The following is a 21,005-nucleotide window of genomic DNA, read 5'->3' on the forward strand; positions in this document are numbered from 1 at the left end:
TTAGCCTGGCGCAGAACGGATGTCTGTGCTCGATTTTGAATTGAAATTTGTCGCCAAAAAAACCCTTGGAATTTGCAAAACAAATTTTCGACCCAAGTGTCTGGCCTGTTGCATATTTCATATGTTTTGATTCTTGTCTAAAGCTATAGCTCTATGCTGATTGCTCTGCAGATTTATGCGCAAGTGTTTAATCCAGGGGGTGGTATACAAAAACGGGCAGAAAAACTGTGCCAAAAATCCAGCGGAAACTTTTGATTGTAGATTATATTCAAATGGGTTGTTAGAACTCTAGATGCAAAATCACTAACTAGTATCTAGTAACAGTTTAAGTTCACAAAATTTTTATTGTACCTAAAAACAACACTATAAATCAAATTTATAATTAATTGGAGTGACGGCATATTCTGCTAGAAATCCTAAATATTACAGATCCACAAACAAACAACAACACCATAAATCAATTCACTTTTATTTGACTTTCCAGCTGCATTTGATTTTTGCTCTCAGGGTGACCAAATTGCGCAATATCTCCTTCGCTTTTTCGCCGTCTATCGAGCAAATTAAATCAAGCTGCAAAACCGAAAAAGAAATAAACAAAACCTGATTTTTATGTCTGCAATTCAAATTAAGTGCAATTAAACCGAAATTGATAGAACAATTCAAACGAATCCAACGAATACTGTCTGGTCTTCTTCACTTCGGCACTTGACAGCATCTCTACCTTCCGATTGCCTTCTCATCGTCCTTTAAATATCTCAAATTTCGTCTAGCTGAAGTCTACGCTTTTGAGGGGCTCACGAAAGAGCGGGACGGGAAAAAGCCCTTTGGGCTTCTGTTTTGAATTTGGGGTTCGCCCGTCTGCTCCCTGTCTGCTTTTCGTGGTCCCTTTGTGTTTTTTTTTGTTAGATCTTAGTCAAGTTCTGACCTTTTTTTATGTTGTTTGGGTTAGTCTGCCGAAATTCTGGGTCTTTGTTTTGATTTCGCATTTTGATATCATTTTTCGGCATGTGCAAAGGGGACGGGGATTGCCCAGGTTTTACCCTCTAAGCTGTCTGCTGTATGTATGTATGTAGAGTAAGCTGAATTTATAGAGCTGGCAATAAGTAGCTAGCGTTGTATTCTTTTATGGTAAATAAAAGAAACAATTAATTTATGCAATCAAAACTATAGACTTTCGATAAGTACTATTTAAGGTGTTAAATATATTGTAATTGTAATATAGTTTTAGGAATATTCTCACATCATTTAATAGTGATGAGAGCATTAAAACCTTATTTTTAGATACATATGTAGCGCACTACATTCAGACTGGCTTGAGGCCGTTTCAACTTTGAACGATATTATTTCGGAACTTTGTTTTTCGAAATTGGATTTGCGGTGGTCACGATTAAGGAAAAACTTTAACTAAGATCCTATTAAAATCTTACACTATTGGAATCAACATTTTTTGTAGTTAAATGAAGGGCTTAACACGTTTTTTGAACCGAAGGCCAACTTTTTTATGTCCATAAATAGTGTTATATATTATGTATTATATTAATATTATTATACTCGTCGAATAAGAGGGAAAAATATATTTATTGAAAAGTATATTAAGGGTAAAAGAAATCATTTCTGACCTAAGTATATGTTTTTTTGAGCAGGATGAATTGTATCTTTTTTGAACATTCGCCTTGTTTTTGTATCTTTTGTTCAGCGAGAGAATAGTTCCATAAATATTCCATATAGTACTTGAAAATATATCAAGTAAATGTTGTGGAAATTCCACCAACAAAATAAAATTATGATAAATATAATATTCTATCAATTATCAATTCTAGGCATTTAGGCCTAGTCCACAGTTCTAAATACCATATTAACAGACCCAATCACTGACTATTTTATGTTATTATTATTCATAAGTTTTCTTCTGAAGTGTTTCTGATTAGGCGCAACTAATTTTTTAATTAATGCTTTTAATTTCTTCAGAGGTTTTCGAATTTAATATACTTTATTTGTGTCAATGAAGAGCCATTCAGCCATTATTCTAAACATTCGATTCTAAGCGAAATTTGATAAATGTATACTTCTATTTCAGTTTAACCAAAGTGTGATTTTACAAAATAATATCTTATTTGGTAAGCATGCTTTGAATAGAAGATAAGAATAGTGTTTTGCCGAGGTCTAATCATCACTAACATTTTTCGGAATGTATAGTAGAAATACATCTTATATTTGTCTTCACAAAATCGTGACACTATCACAATTATTTTTGTACATTGCGCCTAGAGCTTTTCGCGCATCTCTGGCGAAAATTCGCTTGGAACTTTAAGACTCATTCCTCTCCTTCACTCCCCGTCTCTAGCCGCAATCTGTTGGATGCCGAAAAAAGTAGCCAGACGTCTGTCTACGTGTGTTGGTGGGTATATAGTATCTGCTGTCTGGACGGTGATGGTGACATGGTGATGGTGACATGGAAGACCAGACCTTGGCATAAAGGACTCTGAATCAAATGGGTCGAGGAAGTAGCTTGAGTTATGGAATACGAGGGTATTTCGAATTTATGAGCATTCAGGATATTAATATTTCTTTTATGGAGGCAACCATCCATCTTCCACACCCCGAAAACCATCCAAAATCCGCTTCCTGGGCACATACATTTCGCAAAGCGCTGCCAAATGAATTACAACTTGCGAAAGCGATCCACAGGCAGTGGACAAGAAAGCAAATAATGATCAACCGCACATAATGCATGCATATCCCATATCCATGGGCACATCGATAACCCTTATCAAGTGTGCGGCATCGCGGAGCCGAAAATACAAATTATGCTTTACAAACAAAAAAAAAGACTCGAAAACCCCCTATAAAGTTGGCCGATACTGCGTTACTCTTTCTATCAAATAACAGTAGAGAAAATTTGAAAAACTTTGGGGAAAACCTGTACATACATTTTGGTAGCCCAAATAGGCTTTGATAGGCGTCTTTAAAATAAGCCTTAACTATGCATATAATATTTAATATTAAGGTTGTCAGGGTCTCCAGAAGGTAAATCATATTGACTAATATCAGAAAAGTTAAAGGGTATATACGTGGTTATAGTCCCATCTTGTGAGCTGGCATTATTCGCTTCCAGCCTCCAATGACGTAGTGGGCGTGACAGCTTCAAGTCCGGTACAATCCATACATTGTAAAAACTCTCACAGACTTTGGCAACATTTAGTCCACCTTGAACCTGAGTTTATCAAATTGCTGTAATTTTGTGTGTTTTTTAAGTAATTTTTAATAACTGAAATTATTTGGGTAGTACCCGTTTGAAGAAATGGTAAGAGTTGTTAATTTTTTCACTTTCAAGACAATTTTATGCAATCAGAAAATGGTGTAGGTAACATACCTAAATAAAGCGCTTTGTAAATTACAAAAAAAAAAATGGAAAAAATTAGAAAAAATAAACCACGATACTACAACTCATCTCTTAAAATCGAACATTTTTGTATAATATCTTTGCTTCTTAAAACAACGTTTGCCTTCACTTAATCGACAAAATTTACACAGAGTTCTTTGAATAAAATTGGGAATCAAAACGGGATCCAAGAGTTACAAAATTATCGTTTAGAATGACCAGGGGCGTGAGGATATCAAACGACGGAATGTCGAGAATGCAGCATGAAGGGCAATATTCTCGAGGAGTACTCGAAACGCCCCAAAAGAGACAAAAATCGAATGTGAAACCATCCAGAAAACCATTGCAATCATTACAAATGGCCAGTCGAAATTTGAGCCACACGAGTTTGAAAAAGAAAGGAATCCTGATGTCTGAGGAGGACTTGAGTGCCCTGGTGCAGCGGGATTATAAGACGGAGAAGTACCACACCGATCGCCAGACCTTGGCCGATATAATCCTGTTGCAGGCTCGGCGCATCGAGAAGCAGAAGCGGGAAATGCAGCGAATAAAGGTCCACTATGAGCGCCAGGTGTCCACCATCAAGAACAATGCCTCCATGCTGGAGACCCACCTGCAAAAGCTGCTGACCAGTGTGCGTCAGGATCGGGCACAGCGGATCGGCGATCACTACCAGAACATGTCCAGTGCCGTGGAGAAGTTGCAGAAGTGCGACCTCAGAGTCAAGCCACAATCCGTGTCTAACCAAGTGCTCATCAACTTCCTCAACTCCAAAGCCATTTCACATCCGTCCAGAAGCCCTAATGAAAAAATGCGTACCTACAGGAATAGGTTGTGAACTGTATTCCTGTGTGTACATTATCTTTTCATTAGATTTTCCGGCCAGTTCCGATTTAAATTCAGGGCTAGAAATCCCTATAATTGTACCAATAAAGTATTTTATTATTATACAGGCCATAATTTTTATCAGGACAAAGGGGAAGGATGCTTGAAAGAAAAATAAAAATATATGATTTCCATTCTAATTATTTAGTTGGAACTTATATATTTATAGTAGTTTAAGATTTATTTTAATTATTAAAAGATGGGAAATTCAAAAAAATAAAATATTTTAATAATAATATAAATATTACTGTGTTACAATATATTTTCCTTTATTTATTTACCTCAATGGTGGCTTGAAAATTGTATTCGCTTTGAAACCCCATTTTGAAATGTATTCGCCAAAAATTTCCCTACTCAAGGATTCTGAGAAAAGTAACCTATAAGCTAAACATTTTTTTTTGCTTTATTGAACCGAAATTTTAGATGAAAGAATTCTTGGTTTCTTAGTTCGTCAAAGCATTTGAAAAGTGCCACTCTTTATCTCTGGGTCCCCTCAATTTGACTATTTTTTTAGCGAGTTATTAACGAAAGAAGACAGTCATAGACATACATCTGCGGTCGAAATAATAGTACTGCCCAAGCTTTTTATTTTTAAAAGTGGCGCGTTGTAATCAATAAAACATATACAGGAGAAGATAATTTAAGACATTTTAATAAAGATATTAATAAATATACTAACTTTTAAAATACCAAACCAAGAGACTACATTTATTATTTAATTTTGTTTGCCATGACTTAGTAGTCAATTGCAGACGCGAATGCGAGTGCCTTCAAAATCCCAGTGCCTTAATTCATTTGACAATAGACAAGCCGTGTGTTCTGGACTGCCAAAATTCGAATCGCCGGAAAATAAATATTCCAAATTATCCTTCCCCACCCATTTTCATAACCAATGCCGATCAACGATCGGGCCAAGGCCCGTTTGGAACACGAGGTGGTCCTCCTGCGTCGGGAGGTAGCCACCCTGCGCTGCAAACAGAGCCAGAGCCGTAAGAACCGCCAGAACCAGGCGGTGGTGCAGGCTCGTCTGGAGCAGGAGATCCAGGAGCTGCAGAGCAAGCTGTCCGCCGAGCGGGAAGAGCGGGAGCGCGGCGGAGCAGATCAGCGTAGCGTGTTGAATCAGAAGCTAGAGAAGCTGGACGAACATGTGGTGAAGCAGGAGATGTACATTTCCTTCCTGGAGAATCAGATCAACGAAACGCGTACCAAGTACCAAAAGCGGATGTTCGATGTCCGCCAGAATGCCGAACTGGTCGAAAAGGAGCTCAAGAGAGTGCGCCATGAGGTGAAGACCATTGCCGAGAAAGCCGGCGAGTTGGACCGCCTGCAGAAGGAGGTGGGCTTCCTCAGCGCCAAGCTGGAACGCCGGAACACTATTATTTCCAAGTACGAGGCCCAGCAGGAGGAGATGATGGGCGTCATGGCGGGTCTCCAGAAGCTGTTCGATGACAAGAAGCGCAGCAAGCAAGGCCATCATCATAGGGTCCATTTCTGCGAAGAGGTTGGGGCTGATACCATCGATCCTAAGGAGCCACCAGTTCCTAATGAGCCACCAGTTCCTAATGAGCCACCAGTTCCTAAGGAGCCATCAGTTCCTAAGGAGCCCGCAGTTCCTAAGGAGAATCGAAAGTCTGCCAAGCGTGGGCGGGACAACTTCTACTTCCTCTGCTCGGCGCCAAAGAAAAAATGTAACAGCCAGGAGCCCCTAACTGATGACCAATAAATACGGACCAGGATCTGATGTCCTGACGTTGTACCAAGCTGATTTCATATCCAAAATTTCAGTTTGGCTATTTTAGTATTCTCTTAGACCACCTCATCGCAACACTTTTTCTGTAATTGAATACTTTTGTAACAAATAAATATCGCTTATATAAACAGTCGGTGGGTAAATAAACCAAACGGAACTTCAGTCAGCACTTCGACTTCGATTGGCGGCGGAGTTCCAGGAAACTCTCCGTTTAACAAGTTCATTGACAAGCTTTTGGAATATACATTCAGCAGTAAAGAACAATCGGGTTAATGATCTGGCTTAATGGATGGCTTTATTTTGATTTATTTTGTGAGTTAAGCAATTTCGCTGGGCTTTCCAATAGTGAGCAAGTTGACTAAACATAATGACGTGATGAATGGAGACTAAGAAAAAATGCATATCTTTTAAATTTGCTTAAGTTTATTTCGATTTCCTTATAATTGTGTATTGTGTTAAGACTTGATCTTAGCAATTTTTGTTAGCCCGCCTTTTATTAAAGTGTGATATTCTCCCAAAATGAAAGTATACTTTACTTTGGTTTGTTCAAAATATTAAGGATGGTCATTAAGAATTATAGCTATATTTTTTACAGAGATTTCTGCATTTAGTTGGTGAAGATAATCTTTGACTAGCATTATTTGTTTAGGTAGAATAAAGGTCTATTACATCAAAACCACATATCGGCAATTGCTTAGCCCTACAAGAACAGTTGGACAAATAAATAATTATTCTAAGATTTATTATACGAGGCTTTATCAAGACTGCTTAATGGATGGTTTACCTTTGGGCCCTAAGCTAGTGCCTCGATTTCTAGCCATGTAATCCAGTCACGTTTGCTGGGTGTTCTAATGCAATATTTCAGCATAAGAGCACGTACCACGGCATTGCATAAATACTGCAACTGTTGGGCAATGAGTCAATGCGGGATTGCAGAATGAAGCCCGCTGAACTCGAGTCGGGCGTCTATTGAATTCTAATGCTGCACCAGGAAGTGCGTGCAGACATTGGGCAATCAATCGCCGGTCAATTGAAATCGTTTGTGGATAGCAATTGGGACTGATTGGATATGGCTTCGCCGTACTTCTCCTCGGGCAATTGGGCCAAAAGTTCAGCAGCTCTTCGGATGACAAAGCCGGTTCCAAGTAGCACTTACTTCGAGTATTTGCAAGAGGCTATCTTATCGCAAGACGGGCAGCCATGAATCACAGTCGCCTAATGATGAAATTAACCAATTCTGGGCTGGATCAATTTCATTTTTTTGCTTAGCATGTTCCATAGAAGTTTCGGGTGTAGTCAAACCAGTTCAGCTGGCCTTCGGAAACAATTATAATGCGTTGGGCGTGTTATTGTGCAAACAAAACACCTCCGAAATAAACCGACGACCCTGAGACTCGAAAAATATACAGGTGCTAGTACCTAAAAATTACACATATATCGCACGTGACGTCACTGCTGCGAGGGGTGCTCCGAAAAGAACAGAACTGAAACAAAGGTCAAGTGGCTTGAAGTGAATGTTGTTATTATTAGTCCTTAGCGTACATTACATTATGGGATACATTAAACACTAAACTGGCTCCATTTACGTGCCAGAAAAGCTGCGAAAATTGTTTTTCAGCAGCAGGACCACAAAGAAAATGCCCACGGCAATCGACAGGAGCTGCACGTTGACCACCTTCGAGTCGACCAGGGCCTGCAGCATGTTGTAGATACTCTCGCTGCGCACTTCGTTGCCGCAGCAGTCCATTAAGTAAAGGTTAATAACTATTTTTTTGTTACAACGCAAATTTTGTTTGGATTGCGATCAGCTGGTCGGGGGTACTAGAGGTGGGGCTGTCTGGTTTTATATTATTCGATTATTGCTCTACACATGTGGCAACTCTCTACGGGTGGGTGACTTTGCTTAGCAAAGATATGGTAGCACTGTTTGATAGCCGCCGTTAGCAATTCAATTTTTCAAAAAAGAAAGAAGTGGGTACTTATTGCTGATAAAACCATTTATTAATGAAAAATATATGAAAAATATATATAAACTATTTGCGATATCATACCGCTAGCATTTTTTGTTACTTATTCTTTGAGAAATGTTCCTCATAAATCAGTGGAATTTTTGACTGTTCTTCCAAAAAGACCGGAGCTCCTTTTAATTTTTCGGAGTCCTTGTATTTTGGGGTACTTATTACGAATAGAGACAAGAATAAACTCATGTCAGAGCTGTTGAAAAAACGCAAAATACTTTCATATTGTGATGTCATTTTTTATGTGATGGGATCTCCAAAAATTAGACCATTAGTAAAATTATTTTTTTCCAGACTAGTCTACACTTAGTCCATTTTGTTTAAGAAACACTTGAAATATGGACAGGGGAATCCCCTTTAATAACGCTATCTAGCAGGAGGTAAATCCAAATTGGAGAGCTTGTAGATCTCAGCTGGGTCTCGAACCAAAAAGTGTTTCAACAGCTGATTGTTTAAAAAACAAATTCCTCCTGAAAATGTCGAACAATTAAGAAATAAAATTCACAAATAGCACAGAAGAAACTATTTGTCAGCCCTTTGGACCTCCTGAACACACATTGCAGTTTAGCCTTCCAGCAACCGAAACACACAACTCTCTTGAACTGTGGGTCTAGTTTTATTAATTAGTTTAACATAACTATTTGCTAGTTGAGGCGCTTATTCGTCGTTCGCAAAGTCAGCGGGGTTCTTGCGCAGCAGGGCGGTGTGCTGGCGCTCGGTCAGATCGTAGATCAGGTAGCCGACGATGAAGGCTAAGGAAGAAGAGGATTATTATGGGTATTTCCGGGGGATATACAGAGGTATACTCACGGGGGGCCACGATGAAGACATTGGAGCGGAAGCGACGCACCATGTTGGGCAGTCCCTTGCTGATCGCTCCGGCGAAGGCGCGCTGCTCGAAGGGAGAGAGCTTGTAGGTGACGATGCCGTGCACCTTGGCCAGGTTGCCAAAGTGCTGGCCATTCAGGATCGAGGACAGACGCATGTTTCGGGGGCTGCGGGCGAGGGAGAAAGCATACCTTCGATTAGCAACCGCACAAGAAGTGCACCAGGATTTGGATGAAGACACAGATCGTTATTATAAACATTATGGCACTGGGGACCAGAGGTTATGTAATTCTCGCACTGCTCCGCGGCAAAAGGCGGCCGAGTACGTCTGCTGCTGGGCGCGATCTCTGCACTTTTGGCAGCCCATAATTGTGCATATTTTTAGAGCCAGCACCTGTCATTGCACGAATTATGATGCCAAATTTACCTTGAAATTCGACTTTTACGCTGCAAATTTTTTCCTCCTCTCAACCAGTGTGACCGTAGATGGACCGCTTGATTATGCCAAAGGGTCAGGCTTTATTTTTGAAAACTGTCACTAAATTTGCCACAATTCGATGGTTGTTAGCCTGGATACCCGCTTAGTGTGGTTCACAACCGCTAGGGGAACTTTTGTAGACTTTTAGCGGTGACATGCGACTATCTTTAGATTTACTGTTGCTATCGACTATTTGATTTTTGAATTTGAAAATTGTGTTAACCAATTTTTTAATCAATATAAGGCCTTCTGTTTTCTGGTAAAACTTACCGTAGCAGTAATAGCAATTGTAGTAGGGAAAACGCGGGAAAACTTGAATTTCGTTAAAGAAAAGAAGTGACTTGTACAATACTTGGAAATAAATGTTTAAAATTACTAAACGCCACATAAAAATGTTAAATCTGTGGCTACTACTTACTTTGTCAGGTTCTTATTGACATTAGTTTTAAATATATAACAATATATTTGGCGGATTGTGAATAAATACGATTGCTACACTGTGTCTTTTACTTTTTAAATGGTATTATATTCTACAAAATAAGTGTTGGATAAATATTTTTTTTGCTTTATTAATGATTAACATTTGTACAGCTATGAGATGATGCATCTTACAATATAACAATTATTTGCGCGAGCAGGACTACACAAATAGACAAGATTTCACATTAAGGGCGGCTAACTCCGCTTACAAAACATAGACAAAGGTCCAATACAAGGCGTTGAAGGCCAAAAACATGGCCGGGAAGAGGAATCGGGATCGCCGATCGATCCACATGGCGATTTCCTGCGGGGTCATGGTGGTGAAAGTGGGCGGCGTGTCCTTTTTGTCCTTGTCCACATCCACGATGTGATCGTTGTTTGTCCGGTCACTGCAGATGGAAGCGGTATCGGCACACTCGGTCTTGATGATGGGTAAGTTGGGCTAAGGGTAGATTTTAAAAGTAAATTAAATAAATCTTGGATGGAAAAATGCTGCATAAATTCTTACATGTACTGTCAGGTAGTTGTTGAATGCCGGATTCACAGTGCCATTGCCATTGCGAACGCTCTCCGTGCTGGACACAATGTTGTCTAAACTGGAGCAGGATCTTGCTCTGGAATCGTTGCTCAAACTTCCGCCAATTTGTCGTCGAGCAGGTCGAGGGGTCAGAGTTGACTTTATGATATACTTGCTGTTGACCTTCTTCAACTCAATGTTCTCCTTGCGGCGCCAAATTGTGTTGACAAAGGCGAACTCCACCAGGCTGCCGAAGATAAAGAAGGTGCAGCCCAAGAACCACACCTCCGACACCTTTATGTAGCTCACCTTGGGCAGATTCTTGCTCTGCGATGAGGAAAGAGTGATAAACGACAGCATGGTGCTGGTTCCTAAATGGGAAGAAATGTAAGGTAAACGGAAAATATTAGTTTTATAGTATAAAAATGAGTGCAAAGAAGTGGCTTTTTCAAGATTAATTGACCCTTAAAATTTTTTTGTACTATTAATATAAAAATTAAGCATACGCAGTGTGTTCATGTCTACAAATTGAACTAGCTAAGTTTGCAGATAAATATATATATCTAAACCTTACCCAACATAATCCGCGGCGGAGAAGCATCTGCCTGGAGCCAGAAGGACACCCAAGATATGGCCACGATCATCATGGAGGGCACATAGTAGTCCAACAGATAGAAGCCGATTTCTCGCTTAAGATTGACCGTGAAGCTCAGGGAACTGTAGGTACCCGCTGTAAGATATCCATGATTAGAGGAAGTCTTTAAAAAAGTCAGTTTTCCTAGACTTACTGAATGCTCCATGGCGAAGATTAATTCCATCCGCCTCCACCAGCGTGGTATTGTGAAAGTAGTTGGCCATATTGTACTCAGTGAGTCTCATATCGGGATCGAAGGAGATGGGCTTGTCCTGCTCCCATTCCAGAACCAAGTCGGAAGTGTTGTACATCCCTGAGAGCAATACAGAAACTGTATTAATATCTTGAAATTCCCTACAAAAGTTTCCATCTCTTACAGCTCTCAAGTATTGTGGAGCAGAACTGCTGATCGAAGGGGAACTTCTGGAAGTCCATCCAGCAGTACAGACTGGCCTGCATGCGGGTGGAGATGATCACGTTGCCCTCCGGAGTGAGGGAGGTCAGGACGTCCTTCTCGTCCGTGCCCAGGATACTGGACTCTCGTTCGTTGGCGAAGAAGATGTGCGGCAGCCAGAGGCGCTCGCTGAGGTGCTTCTGCCCCATGATGTTGCCTTCGCGCTTATAGACATTATACGCCAGCCTCATGTCCTGGAAACGCAACTGCAGAAGGGCGTGCATTTTGAACTGCAGCAGGTCGGAGTTGAGATTCTGCAGGAAGTATACGTAAATTCGAGTCTTCACCACGATGGGCAGGCGTTTTGACGTCACAGGGTCGTATTCTACGGAGGGTCATATAATTATATGAAGTTATTTCATATGATATCATCAAAAACCTACCAATTGGCCTCTCAAGTCGATCATAGCGGCAGACATGAGTTAATCGCTGGATGAGTTGGGTCTGTTGCAAGGTCGTCGCATTTGCCAAAGATGGACAATCCTCATCTTCATCCTGGTCACTAGTGGCTCTAAAAAATTGAAAAGAAAAATATTCCTTATAGTAATAATATTATTCATCCTATAAAATATTATCAAAAAATATATTCACTCCTTACTTATTTCAAATTTAAATAAAGTGTATCTAAAACCTGCAAGTGAATAAGTCACTTTTCTTACTCCTACTTAAGCAAGTTGTAGGTTTTCTATTTACATCAGGTATTCTCAAAATACCCAATAGATCTGAGCTGCCAATTATTACTGAACTCGTGAAAAAATGCACTAAATTTTAAATACAAATTGCATAACATAGCATGTACGCATTGCAAAAGTCAGAAAAAGTGGAACCTTTAAATTAAGTACTTATATTTTGTACAAATGTAATCAATTTTTAAATATACCATAAATTACACCAGTTTACAAAAAAAAATTGATGAAATACGCCTTTCAGGAAACCTTTGTTTTCCGGTAAGATACATCTCCCTGATTAAGAAAAGGGCACTTAAAATTTTTTCTATGGTACCAATTTTTTTTAAAGTGTAAAAAACGTTTTTTGCACTTTTTTATTTTATAACTTGAGTTGTGATAAACCGAATTCGGTCATTAAGGACTCATTTTACAGGTAATAGAATGCCCTTTAACTTTTTTATACACATCATTAAGTTCCATTCATTAGTTCAAAAGCTACACTTCGTCAAAGTTGAAAAATTTGGAAAAAAATCAAAAACGCTGGCATAAATGGCTTCTTTAAAAATACACGAGTAAAAACCGAAATTAGTTTTATGTTTTTTTCTTGATGGCTGAACCATAACGGAGAATATGCGCCATAGATCACGACAATCCGTTGGTAAATCGATTTTTAACAGATTTTTAAACGTATATACCCAAGTTCATTATTCGGGAGCAGCGGCCGTTAAACGTTATTTTAAATTTTCAGTGTTGGGGAACGTAAGAATTTGGTGCAAGTTGTTATGCATAACGTCAGTTTCCTTGCTAAAAATATATGAAAATGATTTCCTCGTAACTGCAATCGCATACTCTTTAGCTTGCCCAGCGCTATAGCAAAGAAACTGACGTTATGCATAACAACTTGCACCAAATTCTTACGTTCCCCAACACTGAAAATTTAAAATAACGTTTAACGGCCGCTGCTCCCGAATAATGAACTTGGGTATATACGTTTAAAAATCTGTTAAAAATCGATTTACCAACGGATTGTCGTGATCTATGGCGCATATTCTCCGTTATGGTTCAGCCATCAAGAAAAAAACATAAAACTAATTTCGGTTTTTACGCGTGTATTTTTAAAGAAGCCATTTATGCCAGCGTTTTTGATTTTTTTCCAAATTTTTCAACTTTGACGAAGTGTAGCTTTTGAACTAATGAATGGAACTTAATGATGTGTATAAGAAAGTTAAAGGGCATTCTATTACCTGTAAAATGAGTCCTTAATGACCGAATTCGGTTTATCGCAACTCGAGTTAGAAAATAAAAAAGTGCTAAAAACGTTTTTTACACTTTAAAAAAAATTGGTACCATAGAAAAAATTTTAAGTGCCCTTTTCTTAATCAGGGAGATGTATCTTACCGGAAAACAAAGGTTTCCTGAAAGGCGTATTTCATCAATTTTCTTTTGTAAACTGGTGTTATTAAAGTAATAACCTGCATAAAGGGCTACTGTACGTGCAGTAAGAAATATGGCTATAGTTCGTAAAAGCCTTATAATGATTTAAAAAGCTTACAAAAAGGAAGACCTGTAAAAATTGCCCACATATAATAACAATCTCCACCTTCTGATGCAATGATTCATATTTAAATGCAAGCAGGCTCTCATTTAAAATATTGAGCAGATCGTTAAATGTTGTTTACTATTTTTGCGTTAATTTCTATTAACTCTTTGAAAATAAATGAATTTACGGGCTTATTTCCAGATAGCACTTGAGATGATTTTTCTGGGCTTACGCCTTCTCTTTACGGAGTTTGCCTGACTGAGCACCTAACAGCTGTGCAAGCTCATTTGCAGCTACCTTAAAATGTCAAACAGCAGAATAAATGGCTGAATAAAAATAAATAATAGCAAAATATTTGTCTTCTCATATGGCACTCGTTATTTAACCTGCGTTTTATTTTTATTTTCTATATTTTCAATGTATTCGTTTGCTTGCGCAACAACAAAAAGTGTTTAATTCAATTAATCGAGTTGACCTGGTCCCAGACGGAAAACCAATTATAGCCCTATTGATAAAGCGCTTAGATCTTGAACTTATCCGATAAGAAATTTTGCGACCTTTTTCGCACATCAAAGAACAAAAGCCGACTGTAAATATTTTTCGGTGCGTTTCTTACTGCGCATTCCAGATCTTAATTAAATTCTAATCTGGAGATTTATTTACGCAAATTGGTAGAGATTTATCAATGGCTTGGGGGAATTCTTAAAGCATAAAATATAAAAAACCCATAAGGAACCATGTGAAATTTCCCAACACAGGAAATGTTACAAGCAAAGTTACCAAATTCTTTTATGCGTAACCCCTCTCTTATCAGATTCCATGTAAACATTTTCTCTTGTACATCTTTCGGTCTCATATCAGACAACCTTTTTAAAGTGCCCCTATCAAAATAATCTGGTTGGTAATTTTCGACCAAATATTGTTTATTCATTTTCACTATATCTGTCGTGATCTTTTGTTTTGTTTTTAATTTTAAGCCACATCAAGTACCCTTATCAAACTTAAGCAAAATAAGGCTTATTATAGAATAGCATAACAAAAACAAAGATGTCTGGTTTGGAAGTTACTCAGGTCGCGCGATGGCAAAAAAGAAGTAGCACAATAAGAGCTAAATATAGACAGTTCTGCAAAAAAGTATCTTTATCAGGCCACAGCTGAAGATACCAGGAATGTTCATTTGAATGATTTATCAGATGTTTTTCTGGGTCTGGGTGTTTCCCTGCCATTTCTGGTTAAAACTTACCCCAATGAAGCTCGGATGCTGCAGCTGAAGATCAGCGTAATCCACAAAACTTGTCTCAGGTTCTTCATTTTGCTGGTCTGTTCTAAGATTAAATGCTTTTACTTGATTTGAGGGAGATCTGCAACTATTGCCTTTCGTGGCCGCAAGCGAAATGATTCGATTTAGCTGGCTTGTCAAATTATATGCTCATGTTTCACACGATCTCCTCGCACATTCACTTCACACATTCACTTTGCAATTAATGCAAATCCACGTCGGTTGGCGATTTTATTTACGAATTTCCCACAACTCTCTCGAGGACGAGTGCCTGTCGCTCCGGTCTCCGGTCGTCGGAGGTTTGAGATCGCGCTGCGTTTGCGCCCCCCAGAAATACAGAAATGCCGGAGAACCAGGTACCGCTCTGCTCTGCTCTGCTGCTGTCGACGCCGACGCCCCAACGCGCACTGACTTGTGGACGGAATAGCCCTCGCCTCTGCTGTTTTTTTGGGCCTGATAAGACCAGGTAATATCTGCTCTCAACTCCCGAACCACTCGGCGACAGCAGTTGCAGCAGCGGTAGATATTGTTAGCTGGTCAAGAGCTGGAAGGCAATAGCGCAGGGTCGATTGCGGATCGCCTCACTTATAAGCATTCTATAGACCATATACTAGATGTGCTCACCCGCGTGCGTTTGCCACTCGGAGAAAAAGCGTCCCCAAAAGTGGTCATTAGAGACTTTTCTCATATGTGCTTGGGGTTTTTAGTTTTATTTTTTATGGGGCACATACTTTTATCTTATTTCTGTAATAAAAAATTATTTTTTCAACTATGCCATTTAATACTAGTTTTTGTTGAAAATTTATAACATTTTTTCTAAAAAACAATATGATATTTCGATAAATGAATTTTTTTAATCTGACTCTAAAAACAACATCATCAATGTTGTATATTTTTAAGGCATTTCTGATTTAGTATTTGTGTTCTATAACTTGGACCTTTAGAAATTTTATAAATAAACTCATCGCTTTTACATTAAAAATATAAAAAACATCGATAGAGGTATTTGCTTAAACCTGTGAGTTTTCAGGAATACCACCTTTTATATTATTGAGTTCCCCAAAAATAAAGAAATGTAACATGCAAAACCAAAAATATAACAAAGACATACTACTAATACCATTTCAAATTGAAATTGTTTTTTATATTAGATTGGTAACTGAATAGATCAAGTAACATGGCTAAATTGGGTTTTCCGCGGTGTACAAATCGGAAGCATCGTAGTTGCGTCTGTCAGCAAACCGGTATCGAAGTCGTACTGGAAAATGCACCGAATCAGAATAAATAATCGTAACATTTATGAAGGCACTGGCAGCAGCATTTCTTGTTTGTTTCCAGGCATTAGCATACATATCTCGGAGGGTGTAGTGTGTAACGAGTGGATGAGAAGTCATATGGCCCGGCTATTTGCCCAAGTGTCTAACTCTAACCACCCGCGCTTCTAATTAAGCCTGTAATGTTTGCACACGCTCTTGGCCTTATTTGTGTTCCGCTCCATCGCTAGATGATCGATTCTGAATTTATATACGAATCCGAATCCCACTTGGCAGGTGCAAGTTCAATAAACCCCCCAGTGTCCCCAAACAACAAACTATTCAGGTCTTATCAGCAGAATGCGCGATGCGATCCTCCTGGTTGAACGATCGGTCCAAGGGATTATGCTCAGAGGTCGGAATTAACAGGCCCACACCCTAACGCCCCATAATATTGTTAATAATAATAATGAGCTGACGAAGGCAAAGGCGAAGCTAAAGCCGCGACGTGACACAGAATGGAGAGTGTGACAATAATTGAATGGATGACAAATGGCCAATAGCGCAATGAGTTAATATCGTTTTGTCAAACACAATTAGTTGGCCCGGTAGACAGTAGTCTGAAACCTGAGTGGATCGTGATTGTAGCTGGCTATGTTTGAATGATTTATTCGCTATTCGCCAGAGGACTGATCCACGATCAGCTAGACAGTTTGAGTGGTACAATACAAGTGGGTTACGAGGGAGCCCTCATTTTGCCATATTACTTAATGTGGATGCTGTGATGTTTGATTTCTTAATGTTACGTTAAGATTATTGTCTGTAATCTGTCAGTGAAAGTTATCATGAAGCTAAGCCATTAGGAAAGACCAATCTTTATAGAGTCCTTACTTATTTTGCTATCAACATATTTGTCTTAAATGTTTCGTTTTGGAATAAGAAATCTTGAATATAAAATTCTAGAGTCCACCCTTTAGGTTCAAAATTCCCTTTTTCATTTAAGTATTTTGGGTTCCTTAGAGAAAAAAATTCCCTACATTAAGCCATTAGATTTTTCCTTTATAACTACATTAAATGTATCCCATGTGAACAATAAAAGTTAATGATTTCTCCACTTCTCAAATTTAATTTTTTTATTTTTTTTTTACTTGCGTCAATTCCTCGCGGGACTTCTCTCAGTTTCTCACCTCTTATCGGGGTTATTTTAGGAACTTTAATTAAATGAAATGCTCGTGGCTGAGCAAATTTGATCTGCGAATATTTAACAAGAATGCTTATTTAATTATTGTTCGCATTGCCAAGGCAAACAAGCACTTGTGCTCTATTCCGCCAATTTGGCGAAGAAAGAGCAGAACTTGGCCTTTGCTTATCAGTATCTTCCCTGGCCCATTTGCGCCTGTTTACCGGAGTCATTGCCACGGTATATGTACCTATAGCCAACCATAACCAGAGGAGGTGTTGCTTGCTAGGGCCATTTTAGAGGTTATATTGATATTTGCACCCATTTTATGGGTCGCTGGCAATGTGATTTCGTGTTTACCCGCAAATATTGGCCATCCAAGTGCGGCAATGAAGTCCTGGCTAGCACGTGATGGCGTGATTCGGGGTTCGATCTTTGGGGTTCTTCGAGATCGGAGATCTCTGGCTTTGTCGCACCAGCAGATGAGTCACCTAGCGGTCCAATGGGGGACTGAGGTGGTAAATTCTTTATCTCAAGACAACATCTGCTCCCTGGCAGGCAGTAGACAGTTGCTTGTGTTTGGGTCGTCACATCCAATAAACAAGGAAAAAAGTTTAATTAATTAAAAACATGGTGGGGCTATGTAAATAGAAGCCAGCGTCAGTGGCACTCGACAAATATCATAAATAGAAAGGCAAACAATCAAATAATCGAAATTAAAACGTGCAGTATTATTGCGGAGATAATCAAAGCCCATTTGAAGTCTCAAGTGAGTGTCTAAATTTAAAGCGATGACAGCTGAAGGAGCCGAAATGGTCAGGCAGGGGTATCTTTTGGTACTTTTCGACTGGTTTTTAATAATATTTGTCGTGGCTCTATCTCTAACTCCTGGTAGCCCAATGGAGGCACTAAACTGTTATCACTGGGCGGCGTACGTTCGCCTTCAGTGACGTCCGTGGTTTCTTATTTGCCGCGCGTCCCAAAGTAATGTTTAATATTTGCTCTAGCCACTGGGGCGTATGCGTAACGCGCTGGCATAGCGGAAGCTGCTGTAAAATGTCAACCATCCCGTGCTGAGTCAGTTAAAGTCAGAGCTGCGCTGGCGGGTGGCAGAGCGCCTTATCGCCGATCTGATGAACAAGAGTCGGCCATCTTTCTATAGTTATTGCCAATCTGGAACATCGCTTTGTTTACAGCAATAATTTCATGTTATCAGCCAAGTGACAAGACAAAAAGTAAAAATGAAATCGAAAGCAATTTATCACCCGCGTGTGAGGAAGAATCTTAGCTCCCATACATCTGAAAAATAAAGAAAGGTACCTTATTCACGTGCTTCAAAACATCCCATCACACCATGACAGGTTGTTCAGTTTTTAACTGGCCAAATAGAAGATCTAAATCTGAGCTGGCACAGAAACCGAAGCGGTAGTGAACTAATAAATCAGTTTCCTTTTTTCACTCTGTTTGGGGAGTGTGTTGTGACAGACGTCTTACGTGGAGACGAAAAAATCTTAATAAATTAGCAGAGCACAAAAAGCAACTAAGTTGGATATATATAGAAGCTCATATCACAAAAATTGCAAGGTACTTGTCCAGAAAGTTAGCCGACTACACCGAAATAAATCACATTTGGAATATGTTTAGAATTATTTGAATACTAATTAAATAAATTAACATATAGTACGACTAAAAAAAAAGTTTTTTGTTTCTCAAAATAAGTTTTGTTGATTATTGTCACTAAAACAGTCGACCGAAATTTGTAATAAAAGCTTTTAGAATCTACTATTTGCTTAAATCATGGATAATGAAAGTTCTTATCGACTGGGTTTACTTTTAGATCGAATATTATGATCAGATAAGTTGGTGAACAATTTTAATATGTTCATTAATATCAATCGTGGAAATTCGGCCTTTATAAGAACTATCTTATTATACCTCATACACAAATTTAGACATTTAATAAGCTTTTCATTTACGTAGCTCATCCTGAATGTTCGCAGTTCTTACCTGGGGTTATTGAGTTTAAAACTATAATTTCTTCCCGTGCATACAAATGAATACATCAACGTTTCAGGGCGATCTTAGTGCTTACCACGTAAATTAGTTTATTTCTAAACTGGAAGTTCCAGTTCGATGCGTTTCAGTACGTCGAGAACAGATCTAAAGTCGCGGATCCGCTGGCGAGCGGCTCGAGGAATAACGACACATTACAACGACATTACCCAATAGGCTAACTATGAGCTAACATGAAAACAGCCTGCCATTGAAGAGCAGTTGGTTAAGTTACTTCGCCGGACTGGACTCCTCACCGCCGGTGATCGCCGGGGACTGGGCAAAGTCCTGGAACGTGTCCTTGACCTTCTTGAGACCCCTGCCCGCGTAGCAGGGCAGCATGTGGATGAAGCGGAAGGTGTTCTTCACGCCCTCGTTGTAGTAGTGCTTGGCCAGGAAGCGCATCTCTCCGGTTCTGGGCAACTGCGGCACCTCGAAGGGCAGTTGCTTCTTCGCCTTCTCGACATAAGGGCACAGTTCCGACTTCACGGTGTTGTAGAGCTTGTCCGACTGGTCCGAGTCGCCCCAGATGCCCACCTGGCGTGTGTAGTAGACGGCTCCGCCCAGCAGACCGCCGCGCAGCAGAAATCTGGAAAAGATTCCAAGAGTATCCCCCATTTAGGCTTACGTAAGCTTTAAGAATCGCATCCGCACTCACCCAACAACCATGTTGATTCGTTTGTTTTGGGGAAGAGAGTGTGACAGTCACTTGAGGGCTTTGCTTGTATCCAAACACCGGGAGTCTGGTCGTTTTCGTTCAAAATTTTGGAAAATTTCCTGTTTCTACTTCATATTATTGTCGGAGTGATAGAGATGGGTAGGCACTCACAAAAGTATATCGATATATCGCATTTTCTATTTAAGCGCGGTCGCAAACCATCAATATCCCAACTAGGTACTTAGCCAGATCTCAAACCAAATTGGAAAAGGTACTCAAATGTACCGCATTTGTAATCAGTGGCGTTGAAGGAATTTAGTTGAGGGGGTTTTGTAAGCAATGTTTGGAACCTGAAAGGGGTTAACGCCAAATCCTTACTACGCCTTTAATTGCAATTACCCGTCTAAGCCAGGAACCATAAAAATAAGTTATTTGTGATTTTTTTTATATTTTAAGATGCCTACTGCTAATATTGATTTTAAACGTAACTTTTCACTGTGGTCCACAATTTATAAGCCAATCAGAAAATCAATCAGACAAGTTTATAAGTTCGTATTAGATTTCGCTAGGTGATGTTTCGGAGTGGCGTTTGTGAAAGAAATATATCGCTGAAAAGGTTGCAGTTCGAACAGTCACTTAGGAATTCCTAACATATTGTTCATCGACCACGATTTTCTACGTTCTTTAGTTCCGAATAACCCACTAACATAGTCTTCCGGTTGCCAGAGAATTGAACAAAAATTAACTGTGTTTCCTTATTGAGATATATAGCCCTATATGTGTAATTCTAGTTGACAATGAACTAATTAAGAACCCTAAGGTCAATAAATTTGTAATACATTTTGAAACGGAAAATAAAAAAATTCTTTTCCGAAAAAATTTAAATAAATTAAAATTGCTAATTATGTGAGATCGGCAGCCGTTGTAAGAAATTTACGATGACATCAGG

General features: G+C 39.3%; 6 protein-coding genes across 7 annotated transcripts; 2 read left to right on the forward strand and 4 right to left on the reverse strand.

The window, feature by feature from the left end:
• The first annotated feature begins 3,501 nt into the window (after nucleotides 1–3,501).
• LOC108004801 (uncharacterized) lies at nucleotides 3,502–4,296 on the forward strand. The gene has a single exon (XM_017067853.4). The coding sequence runs from the start codon at nucleotides 3,597–3,599 to the stop codon at nucleotides 4,218–4,220; it is 624 nt and encodes a 207-aa protein (XP_016923342.4). The 5' UTR covers nucleotides 3,502–3,596; the 3' UTR covers nucleotides 4,221–4,296.
• A 698-nt stretch (nucleotides 4,297–4,994) lies between these two features.
• LOC108004797 (ankyrin repeat domain-containing protein 62) lies at nucleotides 4,995–6,147 on the forward strand. The gene has a single exon (XM_017067849.4). The coding sequence runs from the start codon at nucleotides 5,160–5,162 to the stop codon at nucleotides 5,988–5,990; it is 831 nt and encodes a 276-aa protein (XP_016923338.4). The 5' UTR covers nucleotides 4,995–5,159; the 3' UTR covers nucleotides 5,991–6,147.
• A 146-nt stretch (nucleotides 6,148–6,293) lies between these two features.
• Nucleotides 6,294–7,853, reverse strand: LOC108004792 (uncharacterized). 2 transcript variants are annotated; one of them, XM_017067843.4, is made up of 2 exons: nucleotides 7,560–7,853; nucleotides 6,294–7,501 (listed from the first exon to the last, which is right to left on the reverse strand). In XM_017067843.4, exon 1 carries the CDS (start codon nucleotides 7,762–7,764, stop codon nucleotides 7,600–7,602), a length of 165 nt encoding a protein of 54 aa, XP_016923332.1. In that variant the 5' UTR covers nucleotides 7,765–7,853; the 3' UTR covers nucleotides 6,294–7,501; nucleotides 7,560–7,599. The 2 variants fall into 2 exon arrangements, with proteins under 2 accessions (XP_016923332.1, XP_016923331.1); XM_017067842.4 differs by having other exon boundaries at nucleotides 7,565–7,852.
• Nucleotides 7,854–8,632: 779 nt separating this feature from the next.
• UQCR-Q (Ubiquinol-cytochrome c reductase ubiquinone-binding protein) lies at nucleotides 8,633–9,447 on the reverse strand. The gene is made up of 3 exons (XM_017067851.4): nucleotides 9,291–9,447; nucleotides 8,846–9,030; nucleotides 8,633–8,787 (listed from the first exon to the last, which is right to left on the reverse strand). The coding sequence occupies exons 2-3, from the start codon at nucleotides 9,018–9,020 to the stop codon at nucleotides 8,693–8,695; spliced, it is 270 nt and encodes an 89-aa protein (XP_016923340.1). The 5' UTR covers nucleotides 9,021–9,030; nucleotides 9,291–9,447; the 3' UTR covers nucleotides 8,633–8,692.
• A 438-nt stretch (nucleotides 9,448–9,885) lies between these two features.
• On the reverse strand, nucleotides 9,886–15,469 carry SecCl (Secretory chloride channel). Its single transcript, XM_017067847.4, has 7 exons — nucleotides 14,878–15,469; nucleotides 11,810–11,937; nucleotides 11,350–11,751; nucleotides 11,127–11,285; nucleotides 10,913–11,068; nucleotides 10,330–10,709; nucleotides 9,886–10,263 (listed from the first exon to the last, which is right to left on the reverse strand). Exons 1-7 carry the CDS (start codon nucleotides 14,943–14,945, stop codon nucleotides 10,027–10,029), a joined length of 1,530 nt encoding a protein of 509 aa, XP_016923336.3. The 5' UTR covers nucleotides 14,946–15,469; the 3' UTR covers nucleotides 9,886–10,026.
• A 3,945-nt stretch (nucleotides 15,470–19,414) lies between these two features.
• On the reverse strand, nucleotides 19,415–20,269 carry QIL1 (MICOS complex subunit MIC13 homolog QIL1). Its single transcript, XM_017067880.4, has 2 exons — nucleotides 20,057–20,269; nucleotides 19,415–19,987 (listed from the first exon to the last, which is right to left on the reverse strand). Exons 1-2 carry the CDS (start codon nucleotides 20,065–20,067, stop codon nucleotides 19,630–19,632), a joined length of 369 nt encoding a protein of 122 aa, XP_016923369.4. The 5' UTR covers nucleotides 20,068–20,269; the 3' UTR covers nucleotides 19,415–19,629.
• Nucleotides 20,270–21,005: the final 736 nt, after the last annotated feature.

Source organism: Drosophila suzukii, chromosome 3 (assembly GCF_043229965.1).
Source record: "Drosophila suzukii chromosome 3, CBGP_Dsuzu_IsoJpt1.0, whole genome shotgun sequence".
Lineage (NCBI taxonomy): Eukaryota > Metazoa > Arthropoda > Insecta > Diptera > Drosophilidae > Drosophila > Drosophila suzukii.

Excerpts from the sequence above, each read along its gene's own strand:
- LOC108004801 (XM_017067853.4), top strand. The coding sequence starts at position 3,597 with ATGACCAGGGGCGTGAGGATATCAAACGACGGAATGTCGAGAATGCAG.
- LOC108004797 (XM_017067849.4), top strand. The coding sequence starts at position 5,160 with ATGCCGATCAACGATCGGGCCAAGGCCCGTTTGGAACACGAGGTGGTC.
- LOC108004792 (XM_017067843.4), bottom strand. The coding sequence starts at position 7,764 with ATGGACTGCTGCGGCAACGAAGTGCGCAGCGAGAGTATCTACAACATG.
- UQCR-Q (XM_017067851.4), bottom strand. The coding sequence starts at position 9,020 with ATGCGTCTGTCCTCGATCCTGAATGGCCAGCACTTTGGCAACCTGGCC. Across the intron at positions 8,788-8,845 it reads TGTCTTCATCGTGGCCCCCC|CCTTCATCGTCGGCTACCTG; the intron begins GTGAGTATACCT and ends CTTCTTCCTTAG.
- SecCl (XM_017067847.4), bottom strand. The coding sequence starts at position 14,945 with ATGAAGAACCTGAGACAAGTTTTGTGGATTACGCTGATCTTCAGCTGC. Across the intron at positions 11,938-14,877 it reads AGCATCCGAGCTTCATTGGG|AGCCACTAGTGACCAGGATG; the intron begins GTAAGTTTTAAC and ends TCAATTTTTTAG. Across the intron at positions 11,752-11,809 it reads TCGACTTGAGAGGCCAATTG|AATACGACCCTGTGACGTCA; the intron begins GTAGGTTTTTGA and ends GACCCTCCGTAG.